At 44.6% G+C, this 17,500-nt stretch overlaps 1 protein-coding gene across 1 annotated transcript in view; it reads left to right on the top strand.

The window, feature by feature from the left end:
• The window catches only part of RhoGAPp190 (Rho GTPase-activating protein 190), a 188,368-nt gene that overhangs the window by 91,637 nt on the left and 79,231 nt on the right, over positions 1-17,500 (top strand). The window contains exon 3 of the mRNA XM_086536650.1: positions 6,445-7,176. Coding sequence (XP_086392776.1) covers positions 7,003-7,176 — 174 coding nt within the window. The 5' untranslated portion in view covers positions 6,445-7,002. The remainder of the gene's footprint in view (positions 1-6,444; positions 7,177-17,500) is intronic.

Raw genomic sequence — 17,500 nt, forward strand, 5'->3', positions numbered from 1 at the left:
CCTCTCCCCTCTCCCCTCTCCCCTCTCCCCTCTCCCCTCTCCCCTCTCCCCTCTCCCCTCTCCCCTCTCCCCTCTCCCCTCTCCCCTCTCCCCTCTCCCCTCTCCCCTCTCCCCTCTCCCCTCTCCCCTCTCCCCTCTCCCCTCTCCCCTCTCCCCTCTCCCCTCTCCCCTCTCCCCTCTCCCCTCTACCCTCTCCCCTCTCCCCTCTCCCCTCTCCCCTCTCCCCTCTCCCCTCTCCCCTCTCCCCTCTCCCCTCTCCCCTCTCCCCTCTCCCCTCTCCCCTCTCCCCTCTCCCCTTTCCCCTTTCCCCTTCCCCCTCTCCCCTCTCCCCTCTCCCCTCTCCCCTCTCCCCTCTCTCCCGTCCCCTCTCCACTCTCCCCTCTCCACACTCCCCTCTCCCCTCTCCCCTCTCCCCTCTCCCCTCTCCCCTCTCCCCTCTCCCCTCTCCCCTCTCCCCTCTCCCCTCTCCCCTCTCCTCTCTCCCCTCTCCCCTCTCCCCTCTCCCCTCTCCCCTCTCCCCTCTCCCCTCTCCCCTCTCCCCTCTCCCCTCTCCCCTCTCCCCTCTCCCCTCTCCCCTCTCCCCTCTCCCCTCTCCCCTCTCCCCTTTCCCCTCTCCCCTCTCCCCTCTCCCCTCTCCCCTCTCCCCTCTCCCCTCTCCCCTCTCCCCTCTCCCCTCTCCCCTCTCCCCTCTCCCCTCTCCCCTCTCCCCTCTCCCCTCTCCCCTCTCCCCTCTCCCCTCTCCCCTCTCCCCTCTCCCCTCTCCCCTCTCCCCTCTCCCCTCTCCCCTCTCCCCTCTCCCCTCTCCCCTCTCCCCTCTCCCCTCTCCCCTCTCCCCTCTCCCCTCTCCCCTCTCCCCTCTCCCCTCTCCCCTCTCCCCTCTCCCCTCTGCCCTCTCCCCCTCCTCCTCCCTCCCCCCTCTCCCCTCTCCCCTCTCCCCTCTCCCCTCTCCCCTCTCCCCTCCTTCTCCTTCTCTTTCTCACTCATCTCTCTACTTCTCCTCCTCTTCCTTCTCCCCGTCCCCCCTTCCTCTTTGTCTCCCACTCCCTCTCGTGCTGTCATCCCCTTCTCCTTCCCCTTCCCTTTCCATTTCCCCTCCCCCTCCCTCTCCCCCTCCCCCTCCCTCCTCCCCCTCCCCTTCTCCTTCCTCCTTCCTCCTTCGTCTCTCATTCCTCCCCCACCCCCCCTCTCCCTTCCATTTCTCAACCTTGTCCAGTGAAGCGGATGCCCACTTTGTTGCTGTTGTTGTTGTTTTTCCTTCTTGTGCTCTTTTGGGAATGACTCTTCCCTTTCATTTTGTACTTTCACCATACCCTTTTTGGGAGATACCCCGACGTCGGGCTGTCCGTGTTTTCGCTTGTACTTTTTTTTGTCTGTTTTTTCTTCTTCTTTGCTGATATTTTAATTCGAGACGTGTCTTTCCTTTGAACTTGTGGAATAAGAGCTGTAAATATAAATGTTTGTATGTATCTGTGTATGTATGTATGTATGTGTGTATGTCTATGTATAACGTGATCTCTTCTGTGTCCCCCTAACGTTCCTCGTGACCCATTCCGTATCCAGATACCCTGCGTACCTGACCTGACCCAGTTTGCGAGGCGTCGCCTTTGTCCCGCTCCTGCCGCTGCCGCTTCGCTTCGCTTGTACCCCGTTCTGCCCCAGTTCTTCGGCGCTCCGCCACTGGCAGCGGCTGGCCGGGATGTTTTACGGAAGAGGACTCCCTTTTTCTTGCCCACTCCCACCCTCTACTCTCTCCTCTCTCCCCTCTCCCCTCTCCCCTCTCCTCTCATCTCTCTCCTCTCTCTCCTCTCATCTCCCCCTTCTCTCCCTCCTGCCCCCTCCTTCACCCTCTTCCCCCTCTCCTTCCCCCTCCTCCCCCTCTCCTTCCCCCTCTTCCCCCTCTCCTTCCCCCTGTCCCCCCCTCCTCCCTCTCCTTCCTCTCATTCTCCCTCCCCCCTCTCCTTCCCCCTCCTTCCCCGTGCTCTCTTCCGTGACCCATTTCTCGAGTTCTTTGTTCTATCATTTTTTGTGCCACTGAAATTTTTATATTTGTTTTTGTTTTTGTTGTTTCTGCGGTTCGTTTTAGTTTTGTTATTCTTTTTGTTGTTACTGTTCTTGTTACCGAGGGCGTTAATGTTGTTGACGTAATGGTGATGGTGACTCATTGTATATAACATTGTATTATATGTTATGTATCATTATTTTTTCATGTATTATTCTGTATTATGTATCATTATGTTCCCCTTATCATCGTCACCGTTCCTTGTAATAAACTAGTTTGTTTGATTCAGTTATCGCGTTTCATCCGATTGTTTTACGTCATGTCTTTGTGCAACAAATCCCCTTGTGTCCGTGATTGAAAGCAAGGAGGTAAGGGAGAGAGGAAGAGAGAAAAGGGAAAGGATGAATGAACGAAGAAAAGGGAAGAAAGAATAGAGAGAAAAAGAACAAAAAAAAAGATAGAAAGCAGAATAAGTGAAGAATGAATGTGATTGAATGAAAAGAAAATACAGGGAAAGAAGAAATGAATTAAGGGACAAAGAGACAAAGAAAGAAAGGAAGAAGAGAATAATGAACGAATGAATGTAAGAATGAAAGAGTCGAAAGAACACCCGGCAGTATTCAAAGACAAGTTGGAATCGGCCATGGTGTGAGAGTATCATTCATCGTTTCATCGTTTCGGAATTGTGGTTTCGGCGGCGGACGCTTTGCCGAGAGAGGAGATCGGTGGGAGGGGAAAGGGGGGTAGGGACAGAGGGGGAATGAGGGTGGGGGACTAGGGAGGAAAGAGGGGGGGAGGGGAGAATGGCGGTAGGGACGAAGAAGGAATGATGGGGAGGGATGAGCGTGATAAGGACGGGGAAGGAAAGAAGGACGAAGGAGGGATGATGGGGAGGAATAGGGACGAAGGAGGGATGAGGGGGTAGAGACGGAGGAGGAAAGAGGGTGGATAGGAACAGGAAGAAAGAGTATGGATGGGAACAGAGGAGGAAAGAGGGTAGATAGGAACTGAGGAAGAAAGAGGATGGATAGGAACAGAGGAAAAATAAAGGTGGATAAGAAACAGAGTAAGAAAGAGGGGGTATAGGAACAATGAAAGAGGGGGGAGGGTAGGAGTGGATGAGACGGGAGGCGGTTTGTGAAAGAATAGACGAGAAGAGAACGCGAGGAGGAGGAAAGAACGAAAGAAAGAGATGTAAAAAAAACAGTGACGGTAATTAAGAAGCACTGGCAGAGAAAGTGAGAGAAAGAGGGGAGAAAAAGACAGAAAGAGATAAAGGGAAAATTATTAAGTAATGTGAAGGAAAATGGCTAGTGTGAAGACGAGTGGAACGAGAAGAAGAGAGCTTTCACGTGGTTTCCAGCCGCTGCTCTCTCCCCCCTCCCCCCTGTTCCTCTCTCTCCCTCCCTTCCACTCTCTACTTCCCTCACTCACTCAGTAACTCCCTCTCTTCCTATCTCTTCTCCCCTCTCTCCACCTCCCTCCATCTCTCCCTCCATTTCTCCCCCCTCACGTGGCGGGCGGGCGGGTGGGCGGCCGGGCCCTCCCTTGACAACTCGTCCATGAATGGAGGGTTGAGGCGACCCTGCCACGGCGGCGCTGCTGGGGCCCTTCCCGCGGGCTCGTCTGGGATGGGATGGTCTCGTGGGCGAAGGGTGGGGGAGGAAGAGGTGAAAGAAGAAGAGGAGGAGAAGGAAGGTAAAGGAAGGTAAAGGAGAAGTAGAAGAGAGCGGAGAGATGATTATAGTGAGAGAGGGGCAAGGAGGAAGGAAAAAAAAGAGAATAAATGATAGAGAATAGAGAGGAGGACGATGAGGAAGGAAGGAGGGATATAGTAGTGGGATAGGTAATAACAGGGGAAGGTGAGGGGGATAACAACGAAAGAGAGGGGAAAAGTGTGTGGGGGGGGAGGGGGAAAGAGAGATGGAGGCAAGGTGGGGAGGGAGGGAGGCAGGCAGGCAGGACGCGAGGGGATAGGGCGAGGGGGGGGGGAGGGGGAAGGATGGTAGGAGGGAGGGGGGAGGGGCTGGGGGAGTGCCGTGTGTGGCTGCGACCTGCCTGCACTATTGATTATTGTTACAGCAGACCTTATGCGCCGCCACCCAGGGATGCTCCGGCCCGAGACTTCCACTTGGAGGCTTCGGGAGGAGGAGAGGGAAGGAGAGAGGGAAGAGGAGACACGAGAGGGAGAGAAAGGAAGAGAGGAATAGGGAGAAGGATTGGGAGAAGAAGAGAATCATGGTGAGGGAAGGGGATAAGAGGAGAAATAAGGAGAGGGAGTAGGATAAGGAGAGGGAAGGGGAGAGGAGGAGGATTAAAGAGAGGAATAGGAAGTGAGGTGGGGAGAAGAGGAGAGCTAAGGAGAGGGAGAGTAATAAAGAGAGGGAAGGGGAGAAGAAGGGAAATAAGGAGAGGGATGGTGAGAGGGAGAGGAATAAAGCGAGGGATGGGGAAGGGAGAGTGGAATAAGAAGAGAATGGGGAGAGGATAGGAATAAAGAGAGGGTTAGACAGGAAGGGGAAGGAAGAGGTAGAGGTATATGAAGAGAAAGAGAGAGGGCGAAAAGGAAGAGAGAACTGATAGGGTAGAAGAGAAACAGAAACAGAGAAACAAAGCAGAAACAAAGAATAACGACTGGAAAAAAGAGCGGGAGACCACTATATTTAATAAAGGAACAAAAGAGAATAGTAGGGGATAGAAAAGAAGGAAAAATTAAGAATGAAGGGAATAGAAGATAAAAAAAGAGAAGTGAAGCAAAAAAAGGAAACGTGTAAAAGGAGAATTACAGCAAGAGAAGAGGAGCGATTAGCTTTAAAGGGTAATGGACAAGTGGAGGAAGAAGGAAAAGGGAGTGGAAAGAAAGGGAAAGGAAAGGGAGGATTTATGGGGAGGGAGATGGTAGCCAGTGAGTCTAATGAAGAAGGGAGGGAGAGAGAAGAGGCGAGAAGGGCAATAGATACACACAGAGAGAGAGAGAGAGAGAGAGAGAGAGAGAGAGAGAGAGAGAGAGAGAGAGAGAGAGAGAGAGAGAGAGAGAGAGAGAGAGAGAGGGGGGGGGGGGTTAAACACAAACAGAGACAATCATGGGGATGCAAGCAGTGTGGGAATGAGAAATTAAAAAAAATAAAAGTAGTACGATTAAGGAATAAGGGAAGTAGACAAGCGAAGACGTAAACTGGCGAAGGAAGAAGGGAGATTGTCCAAGACAAGAGAAACAGAGGAAGGAAGAAATGCGAGGGGCCGGAGAATGAAAGGAATTGGTCGGGCAATGTTATTAGGATACAAATGCACTGAAAGGTTACCTCAGGCACAGCGCAGCTCGGATCTAGACGGTACTTAATCCAAGATGGAATTCGGGTCCGAAAGAAATTTCGTGCTCTCAGGAAGCACCGTAAGATCCGTCTGTCTGCCTCTTGTCTGTCTGTCTGTCTCTTTTTCTTCTTTTGTCTGTTACAATATCTTTGTCTATTTGTGTGTCGGTTTCACTTTTTTTATCTTTTGCAATCTCTCTTTCTTTCTTTCTTTCTTTCTTTCTTTCTTTCTTTCTTTCTTTCTCTCTTTCTCTCTTTCTCTCTTTCTCTCTTTCTCTCTTTCTCTCTTTCTCTCTCTCTCTCTCTCTCTCTCTCTCTCTCTCTCTCTCTCTCTCTCTCTCTCTCTCTCTCTCTCTCTCTCTCTCTCTGTCTGTCTGTCTGTCTCTTGCCTTGTTTATCTGTCTGTCTGTCTGCCTCTTTTTCTTCTTTTGTCTGTTACAATATCTTTGTCTATTTGTGTGTCGGTTTCACTTTTTTTATCTTTTGCAATCTCTCTCTCTTTCTTTTGTTTGTTTGTTTGTTTGTTTCTTTCTCTCTCTCTTTCTCTCTCTCTCTCTCTCTCTCTCTCTCTCTCTCTCTCTCTCTCTCTCTCTCTCTCTCTCTCTCTCTCTCTCTCTCTCTCTCTCTCTCTCTCTCTCTCTCTCTCTCTCTCCCTCCCTCCCTCCTCCCTCCCTCCCTCCCTCCCTCTCTCCCTCCCTCCCTCCCTCCCTCCCTCCCTCCTTCTCTCTTCCACTCCATCTACCTTATTTTTTTTTATCTTTCTCTTTCTCTGTCTCTTAGGGAAAGGGTTGTTATATTTTATATGGAATAAAGAAAATTGAAGAGAAGTGAAAAGACAAGAACAAATAAACACACAAGTGTCTCTTTGTGTTTGTTCCCGTGTTTCCAGGTTTTGTCCTCCGAAGATATTCGTGCATTATTGTTACAGACTGTTTGATTTTGTTCACGATACTGGTTATATTTATTATGTTTAGATGCATTCGCCGTGGACAGTGGTGGATTTATTTGTATGTAATAACTTTTCGTGGTAGTGAAATATGGCGCGGCTGCTCCGTAGATTCGATAGTATTTGTAGTCATACAATATACCATAACATACCACCTAACTAACGTGATATTTTCTTTTGTCTTACAGATACTGTGATGGCTGTTGGTGGATAGACTAGACCTGCCGGCAGGGCGGCCTGCAACTACCTACCCCCACTCAGTGTACGCCCATCTTCCCTCCTGACGCCCCCAACCTCTCTACCAAGTGTTGTGCTCAGAACCTATTATCCAGAATTCCGTGTTCTCAAAGTGAAACAGAAAAATGAATAGTGATTTATAGTGAATTATAAGTGAATTCTAAGACAAAACCCCGTGATACAGTGTCGCGTTGTATCAGGCTGTCGAGGCCTCGTGTGAGTGACCGGTGGTTGTGAATGTTGGTTGTGCACGGGGGCGTGACGAGCGAGGGAAGCGCACGGGCGGGGCAGTGTTTTAGCCGCCCACGGGTGGAGTGCGAGGAGGCGCGCGCGTCAGGTCGTGGGGGCGAGAGGTTGCTTTTCGTGAGGCCCTAGCTATGCTCTCCGCGCCCGCCCCTTGAGCAGGCATGGGTGGGTCACCAGCTGTGCTCCTGCATACATGATGGGTATATTGGGCGTGTGAGAAATTGGGCTGACGCGGGCGTGAGGGCCCCGTGGTGTGGGAGGGCATGGCTCGGCGGGGCGGCGACGCGGCCAAGCAGGTGGTGGTGTCTGTGGTGGGCGTGTCGGGCGGCGAGAGGGAGAAGGGCGTGACGGGCCTGGGCAAGTCGTGCTTGTGCAACCGCTTCACCAAGCACCAGGCCGACCAGTACTACGTGGACCACATCTCCGTCCTCTCGCAGGTGAGTGCGTCGGCCCTGCGGGGCTCGGGGCTCGGGGCTCTGCTCCGATGTACATGTACGGTGCCGATTATTTATGGTCAGATCTAGATCAATTTTCTAAACCTTTCACTCACACCTATTCATTCATTCATTCATTAATGTGTGCGTGCGTCCGAGTTAGTTGGCGAACTCGTGCACACGCACACTCATACGCGCGCACACACATACACACACACACACACACACACACACACACACACACACACACACACACACACACACACACACACACACACACACACACACACACACACTCACACACTCACTCACACTCACACTCACACTCACACTCACACTCACACTCACACTCACACTCTCACACTCACACTCACACTCACACTCACACTCACACTCACACACTCACACTCACACTCACACTCACACTCACACACTCACACTCACACTCACACACACTCACACTCACACTCACACTCACACACACACACACACACTCACACACTCACACTCACACTCACACTCACACTCACACTCACACTCACACTCACACTCACACTCACACTCACACTCACACACACACACACACACACGCACGCACGCATACGTACATACATACAAACATACATACATACTTACCTTTGCATCATTCCCTACTCTGCAATGATTGTTAGGTCAAAAACTGTTGAAACGCGCATAGATCCACCTCCGTTGAAGTGACGTCATACATTGTCACCTTTGCCACATCACGTCACCCCGTTCTTCTGCCCCCTACCCCCTACCCCGAGTCAAGATCATTACTACAGCCCCCTTCCCCCAGTCAACATCGCCCCCCCCTCTTCCCCCAGTCAAGATCGCCCCCCCCCTCCTTCCCATCATTAAAGGAAACAAAAATCTCGAGGCCAATTACTGGCTGCTGGAACGAACGCTGCATAATTAAACTTTGCCCGAGTGGAAGGATGGATCGCGTTGGCGACTGGATGTGCAACTGTGCATTCGGTCACCCCCCCCCTCCCTCTCGGTCACTCACTCACTCACTCGCTTACTCACTCACTCGCTTACTCACCCACCCACCCACTCACTCACTCACTCACTCACTCACTCACTCACTCACTTAATTACTTACTCACTCACTCACTCACTCACTTAATTACTTACTCACTCACCCACCCACCCACCCACCCACCCACCCATCACTCATCCATCCCACCATCACTCCCATCCCACCACCCATCCATCACTCCATCACTCATCCATCCACCTCACCATCCTACCATCCTACCATCCATCCATCCATCCATCCATCCATCCATCCATCCATTAATTAATTAATTAATTTACTTATTTATTTATCCATCCACCCACCCACCCATCCCTCCAATCACCTCTTCTCCTCCCACCTCTCTCTCCCTCGCTCACTCATTTACCCATTCACTCATTCACCGGTGCTTCAAAACATGGGCGAGGGAGATTATAACGCTTTCTGTGATGATGGTTGTGGTTGTTGCTGTTATTGTTTTTGTTGATTTGTTCACGGTGGCTGTTCTTTGTTCGCTGTTCTTTTTTATCCTATTAATTTGACATTAGATAAGTACCGATCTTGGGGGTTACGGTCTGTGGAAGAACAGCTGAACGGACGTTGAGGGAACGAGGGTTGTGAATCAGCTCATTTGTCTCTCCTTTCCTCCATTGCCTTTTAAGACGATATTGCTTCAGTGAGATTGGAGGATTGCCTCAAACGATAAGCATGGCACACACTCGAGCAAGCATCGACCGCGTGTTGCATTCCTTCAGAGGGGAATGATCCTGGGCTTGTATCGTAGCATGCATGACCTAACGCCCCCGGCTGTGCTACGGACCAGCCATGATTTTAGTATTAGTGTGTGTGAATTTATTGATCTATTTTTTTTTCTTTCTTTCTTAAATTTTACTTCTACACCCTTTACTGTGCTCACCTAGATAAAAAAAAAGGATATGTATATCTATTAAGAAAATGTGCCGGTCTCGTAGATTCCGTGTTGGCTGGCAGGGACTCCGACGAACACGTTGGGCCAGCGCATTGTTTACATTTTAGCTCCGCTGTGATACTTTGACCTTTACTATTGGATGGCAACCACTTGCTTCGGACAGTTTGGTCGTGCTGTTTTAGCAGGAATTCCCCGGGTTAGATCTGTGTATTATGCGTATAATGTTGTATTGTTGGCGCACTTGATTGCAAGGTGCCTGCCCCTCTTATTTTATTTTTTTTATTTTGACTATGAACCAGATGTTAGCGTCATTGTTTTGGGGGGACTGCTTATTTTTGTCTTGTGAATTTCGTAAGATTTTCTTTTCTTTTTAAGGATCAAGTGTCCATTCTTGAGCGTTGATTTGTAAATCCTTCCTGGTATTATTTTTTTATGTGGGTTCCATGGAAGTTCTTATTCGGTAGAAGGACTTGAGGGTACTTAGGATTCTCTCTCACTCCCTCCCCTTCTCCCTCCCTCCCTCCTCCCCTCTTTCCCTCCTCCCCTTCTTCCATCCTCCCCTCTCTCCTTCCCTCTATCCTCTCCTTCCCTCATTCCCTCCTCCCCCCTTTCCCCGTATGGAAGATATATTTTGTTGGTTATTGCGCCCATCCACCCACCCACTAGGATTCTGATTTTCTTGGATGGATGGATTCCCCCCCCCACCCCCCCTCCCACTCCCATTACCTCATTCCCTCCTCCTGAGTCTTCGGATTACATTATCGAGAAGGCAAGGCAGAGTGATGTGGTGTTTAATGGATGTGTGGATGTTCGAGGAAGAGAATACAATGAATGTGAAAGTAAGTCCCCCCCCCCCCTTCCCGAGAGTCCAAGAAGCAGATATTCAAGGAGGAAACAGGAAAATCAGAACGATTACTTGAAAGAGGGGTCAAGGTAAATCATTTCCAATGCAGCCCACCGTCGTCACTATTGTTTTGACATTAATTCCATCACCAGCATCTGCACCCACTCTCATTCATGCCATCGTCATCACTATACTAAAGTCACTATGATCATGCATCGCCTGTCCCTCGATATCATCACTGAAGCGACGAACCTAGTAGTACAATATACATCGAATAATTTAGAAAGAAGGATGAGAATGGGAATAGGAATCGGAGTGGGAATAGGAATAACAAATGAGACGTGAATAAAATAGAGTAATTATGTATGTATGGATCTAAATGCACCACACTTCATTTCATTTCGAGTCGGCACCCGTCGACTTTAATGTTTAAGTGATGACTTTTCCCCCCCAATCTGATTGCCAACCAAAATAACAAAAATACCCCCCCCCCCCCATGAAAGCAGTTCCCATGGTTGAGAACATAGGGGTTGGGCCCGTTCTTCAGTAGGAAGGACTAAGATTATTATGGGTTTAATGCATATGGTGAGACGAGAAGCTTTTGCCGAGTTATTATCTATGTATTCCAGCTTTGAAATGCCATCCAGAAACGTCATAGGGGATGTTTTGATATATAGATATCAGAACAGGATACTTACGAGTGAGTCCTTGATAAGTTATGACGCAAAGATTTAGCCACCTAGGTTGGAATTTGATTTTAAAATCGTTTAGAGCGGTTACATAAATCATTAGAAATAGAAACGCAGCGATAGGTCTCTGCGCATCTTCTTCCTCTAGAACCTATGATAATTGTATGGCACGCTATTCTCTCACACACACACACACACACACACACACACACACACACACACACACACACACACACACACACACACACACACACACACACACACACACGAGAGAGGTGAGAATGGGAGAGAGTGAGAGAGTGAATGAGTGTGAGTGAGTGTGTGAGTGTGAGTAAGAGTATGAGTTTGAGTATGAGTGAGAGAGAATAGACAAACTTCGATAGGAGAATGAAGGGTGTATGCATACCTCGCAAGTGGCTATCATATAGCATGCGATTGGCTCGGAAAACATTGTAGGGGATTTCCTCGCTGAACCGAACGCAAATGACCCCCAACTCCGCGATCGGGGAGTGAGAGGGAGAAGAGGAAGGGCACGGGCGTAGGCAGTAGCCCGGCATTTGCTTCGTGAAATTCAGTAAATGCAGAATCAGCTTTATTGCTGAATAATTAATTACTTCCGGTATCGATTAGGAATCTGGTATTGCTATTGGATTTACTATAAAAAAAATATCAAGATTAAAAGAAAATTAAAGAATAGTGTTGTATATGCATGGGCATATATTGTATTTTTTGTTCAGCTGCTCAGGTTTTTCTTTTTTTGTGTGTGTGCGTATGTATGCACTTGGATGTATATGCTGGTATTTTTTGTACATGTATTGAGCGAGGGTTGATAAAAAATAGTTCGAATTGATTTACTTCTTTGTTAACTCGTGCAAATTGAAGTGACCATATCACCCTTATCGCCGGCTGACAAAGTATCCCTAACAATTCCACAAAGGTTTCCTGACTTCATAAGTGAACGTTTTGAGCTGAACAGGATGCCACGCGTACTACGGTCTCGTACCTCAGCCAGTTGTATTTTGCATTTCCGGTCTTACGTTTTCCGTCTACTCATTGTATACGTTGTCGACGGATTTAGTTGCTTTGGAGAGGTTGTTTTAACGTTGAGAAACGTATACCTGACGGGAGACATGTTACATACGTTTTGTTACCGAATCAGCGATGCTTGTGGACCGTTACAGATGAAAATGAAAATGCTGCAAGGCATCATCATCTCTCTCTCTATATATATTATCATTGTTATTGTTATTGTTGTTGTTATTATTATTATTATTATTATTATTATGATGATGATGATGATGATGATGATGATGATGATGATGATGGTAATTGGGATTGTGATGTTGATGGTGATGGTGATAATGCATCGTCAACTTAGTAATGTGTATCCCTCTGATGCTTAAATTAAAATATCCTGTGATATCCGTTTTTATTCATAAAATGTTTTTTTGTTCTGTACATGTGCTGCACACACACACACACGCACACACACATGCACACACGTGTTAAGGATATTATTTGATAAGATATTTCCTCTTTATTAGATAAGAAATCTTTTATGTGTGCTTATCACTTTTTCCTTGTGTAATTTTGTTGTTTTTATCGTGTGGGACCTGTACAAGGTAGCGAAGAATGCGAGATAACTTATCGGGCTGATAAGATATTCAATTTGTGTTGGAATTTTAGTTTTCCTTTTTAGTTTTCCTTTTTTTAAGACTCCTTCCGGTGCGAAGCGAGAGCAAGTCAGCAAATACTCGGCGTTGTTGTTGTTGTTGTTCTTATTCTTCTTCATCATCATCATCATCATCATCATCATCATCATCATTATCATCGTCTCCTCCTCCTCCTCCTCCTCCTCCTCCTCCTCCTCCTCCTCCTCCTCCTCCTCCTCCTCCTCCTCCTCCTCCTCCTCCTCCTCCTCCTCCTCCTCCTCCTCCTCCTCCTCCTCCTCCTCCCGAGTTATTATTTGTCGTAAATAGCAGAATTTGGGCTCATTTTGGAAAGGGGGGATTGCACTTTATGATGATGGCGGAAAATGTATGCACGGAAGTAAGAGGCATAAAGATTGAGTTGAAGTTGGCCGGTGAAAAAACGAAAATTATAGGCCAACACGTTTTTTGTTATTAACCTGTAGCAATATAATCTAGAACTTGGCCATATTTTGAAGAAGGAATGCACCTCATATCCTGTGATGTAGATGAATTTGTGAAGTAAAGACTATTCAAGGTATAATTTTGAACTTAATGTTATTGGGTAGAGAAATTAATTGACTTGCCATTGAGTTCATCGTTTTTTTTGCGGACTTCTGAAGCAGGAAAGCGTGTAAGAATGAAGTGCGGTTACTTCTTCGGGTTCCAACGCACTTCAAGCACTGTTTTGTTTTATGTCAACGCTTGCAACAGAGTTATTATTTATCGTAGGGAGTTATGCTGGGTCTGAATTTGAAGAGGAAGGATTGCACTTGATGCTGCTAAATAGAAATGGACACTTAAACAAATGCAGGAATAAGGAATTACAGTAAGCCGATAAGCAAAAATGTCTCGCCTTGTCGGATAGAACTATTTGTCAAGAAATTAGATTTTGCTTTTATTTTTATAAGCGCTTTTAGCAAACCTAGCATTAGTGGTAGAATTTAGTCATATTTTGGAAGGGAATGGTTACACATTATGGTGATAGGTTTAGAAAAGTGGAAGGAGAGAGAGAGTAAGAGAGGAAAAAAAATTAGGTTGACGTGTGCCAACAAGCAGGATACTGTCGAATCAGATATACAAGAAAAAGACGCACGGCAGTCTGTACTTTTATTAGATAGAGGGATAAATTTCTGGTTATCCATGTATTTTTGTCTTATTTTTTATAATATACATTTATAGAAAACTTACAAGTAAAAAGAAACAGTATTTTATTAAAGTGAAAATAGAAAAGAAAACAAAAATATTGTAATCTTCATTAGGATGTTACCAGGAAATGTTATTCCGATAACTAAGTAAATTGTAGCTCAATGTCATCCTGGATATCAAACCTTCTAAAGACTAAACAAGGTCATGAGTTTTACTTGTTTTTGTTTATGTTATTTTGTATGTATTTTTATTCTCTGTTTATCCATTTTTATTCTCTAATGTGCAGTTTCCTCTTGCACTCTAGGTAGCGATTGCGGGAGAAATCTTAAGTACATGTTTTTCTTTTTCCTCCTCTACCGTATTTACATTCTTTTTCTTTCTAATATTTACAACCCGGCTTTTTTTTTTTATTTTGTACACACATTCCTTTTTTTCCATCCCTTCACTTACTTTTTCTCTCTGTTTCCTCCCATGTCGGGCCGTACTCATGACATAATGGGCAGCTCGGGCAACGGCTATTTAAATGGCCAAACGACAGCAATTACCTCCGGTCAGAGGACATGAACCAGGTTCGTAATGAAGCGCAGTGCAGGTGGCTGGCGCGCGCGCTCGTGTGATTATTAGATTAGCTCTGCACACGCAAGGTCATGCCTTTAAATTTGGTCCACTTTATAACGAGCGGTCGGCGGGCGTATGACGTTGGCGATCGCTCCCGTAATGTCGTTTAAAAGGAACACGACGGAACTTAACACGGTTCACGATGATCCTGGTCGCTGTTGTGGGTAATTCTTTGTAGTGGTGTTGGCTTTTGGGAGTGTTATTTCTGTCGTCTCGCTTTTTTTTTCTTTTTTTTTCTCTCCGAGGGTTCATTTTGGTGTTTTAGCCAATAACTTGTTCATGAGAAATACAGCAACGTTCCCGGGAGTAACGTTGGGAAAACATTCCCGTAAAACTCTCTGGGGAAGCGCGCCATTGTTTGGTAACTTTTTGCACGCGCCATATATCGGTTCTCGGGTTGGGAGGGGTGGGGGTGGGGGGATGGGGTGGAGAGTTTTCTCTGGGAGATGTGCAGTGTTGGTTGTATGATGATTTTTTTTTCTCTCTCTTTCTTTTTCTTAATTGTTTTGCCTTTCTTTTTTTCCCCTCTCTTTAATGTGGTTTCCTTTTCCTTCTTTTTTTCTCTTTCTTTCTTCTCCTTCTCTCTTTATATATCTTTCATTTATTTTTCTTTATTGTTTTCCTTTTCTTTTTGTCTTTCTTGTTCTTTTTTCATTTTGTTTTATTTTATTTTATTTTATTTAATTTCATTTTATTTCATTTTATTTGTTTATTTTTTATAACACTTTCTCTGTTTCTCCCTCACTCTCTCCCTCACTCTTAATATCTTGGCATCTATATATTTCACCCTTATGTGTATGTGTTTCTATGGATTACAGTGATGATATACAATGTTTACTCAAATTCAATGGCTGGGAAGACACCAAGCTTTACTCTTATTGGCCGACACAAACAGGTGAAAATGTTTTGGGGGAGTAGGGAGTTGATTAACTATAAAAAATAACAGGTCGACAAGGGAATGTCTGCCTGAAACTTGCGACCTGGCAGCACAAAGGTTATTTTGATAGCCTAGCCTACTTTTCTGCTGGTTTACTTATAGTTAGACTTAACAAGAATTGCATCATATAATATGAATTTAAAATATTACTTGAATTGCTTATAGTTCTTGGATAAGAAAGAGAGAGAAAGAAAGAGAGAAAGAAAGAAATAGAGAGAGAAAGAAGGGGAGAGAGAAAGAAAGAAAGAGAAAAAGGGAAAGAGAGAGAATGAGAGAGGGAAAGAGAGGGAGAGGGATTGATCAATTGATTGATCAATTAATTCTGAGAAGTTATCATCTTTGTGTAACGTTACCAGTATCTTCTAAAGAATTTTTTTGCTATGATAAATGATTCCTTACAATTGCACTGATGTACAGTGTAAAATATACAACAAAAACATTGCTCCAGTTTCCTGCTTCTTGTCTTGGTGTACTGCCTTTTCCTCATTTTCATATATTTTCTCAGTCAGTAAAACAAAAGCAAAATAAAGATAATTGATCTTTTATCTCCTGAAATGCAGTGCTTAGGTTGGTCCCATGTGTATACTCCTTGATATTACTTTTTTTTTTCTTTCTTTGAGTCATGTACAATGAAGTCAGACACAAAAAAATACATAAACTAGCAGATAATGATTATTTACAGATCAAGGAAAATTGATAGCTAGCCAATATTTACAGAATGATTCCATAGAGTTAGCTTTAGTGCATTATGAGATCACATAAACGTGTTGATTGAAAATACCTATATGCTGATTATAACTTTTAATGTTGTTTTATCGAAATCTATGATTAATTTTTATATTCATAGATAGTAGTCAAATTTTGAATTTTAAGTTTTACTTATTTAGCCCTGAAGATCATTTCTATGTTTAAACTGGCTGCTTATATTGCAAGCACTTTATACAGAATAAAGATATATTGGAATAAGAAGAAGATATATTGGAATAAGAAGAACTAGATTTACCATGCTCTTCAATGTTGCAGTAAGCAATCAGTAGCCATAATTCACACATCTCTTGTCTACAGCTGTGATAGCTAAGTGAACAGGCTATAGCTATTAATTTTAGCTGAAGTCTTGAAATGCTAATAAATGTTTACAAAAGTCATTGAATGTTCATGAAGCTGATTCTTTACATTTTGGTAAATATGCCTAATACAATAAAAGTGAATGCAGATTTTGGGCTTGCTCTTTTTATCATAGCTCTTTATTATAGTAATCTACCATGCAGGATGCAGAAGAATTGAATTAAACTGCAGTACATAGTGTATAATTTTGAATAATGGGGCCAATCCATGAGAAGGTCACAAAGTAGTCAAATTTTAGAAAAAAAGGGCTGTTCCTCTAAGTTAAGGAATAGCCTAAGTGAAATGTGGTTCTATAATTACTTTGTTGGTGAAATAAAATCTGGTATTATGGACAAATATACATGCTTTATGTCAACAGTTCGTCAGTTCTGTAAAGTGAGCTACACATTCCAGTATGAGGAAGGTGGTACAGTCAACAGGTTGCTGCTAGTTATGTGTGAGAAAATAGATATAGAGGAGCATCTTCTTATATTTCTAAAGCAAATCAATTCATGAAAACATTTACACAGAAGATGAAAGTAATAAGTCATGGATACATGTTGGTAGCATCAAGCAATAAATTGAACTTTCTGACTTTTATGGAGTGCAATCGTTAGTAGTTTGAAATTTGAAATTGAAATTGAGGCTTATGATTTCATATATTTTTTTTATGATCACGCAACATGTCTTTTTTTTCCATTAGAGACACATGTAAAAGATTATCTCTTGAATGTGTGTGTGTCTGCCTGATTTTCCTTCAAGTAATTTCATGATTATTTAAGCACAATAGTTTATGTACTACTGATTCCTAAAATTATATGTTTTTCTAGAAAATACAAGTCTTATTCAATATTTGTCCCATTTGAAAATATATTTTTTGGGATGTTGATCTTGAAATTCTTACTTGTGATATTGATATTGTTAGTATTCTTGTATTTATATTAGTAATGATTGGTTTATGTGCTTTTGTTCAGGATGTAAAAATATAATACTTAGACAAGACTATAATGTAATAGACTATGATAATGAACAAAAGGATAGCTTTTTTTTATTATTGTTATAATTATTTTTTTTTAGATAAGAGCTTGAAAGTTAAATGATTTCTACAATTTGTTTATTCTTGTTGCCATAGAACTTGTCTGTTCTGTTTATTATTTCCACCTTTACATTTATTTGTTTGTTCAGCACAGATGGTAATCTTTGTAAATCTTTGGTCCTTTGGTATAGTAATACACATGCGCACCACACGCATGCGCGCACACACACACACACACACACACACACACACACACACACACACACACACACACACACACACACACTCTCTCTCTCTC

Source organism: Penaeus japonicus, unplaced genomic scaffold (genome assembly GCF_977035675.1).
Source record: "Penaeus japonicus unplaced genomic scaffold, GWHDUDI00000001_assembly GWHDUDI00000005, whole genome shotgun sequence".
Classification (NCBI taxonomy): Eukaryota; Metazoa; Arthropoda; class Malacostraca; order Decapoda; family Penaeidae; genus Penaeus; species Penaeus japonicus.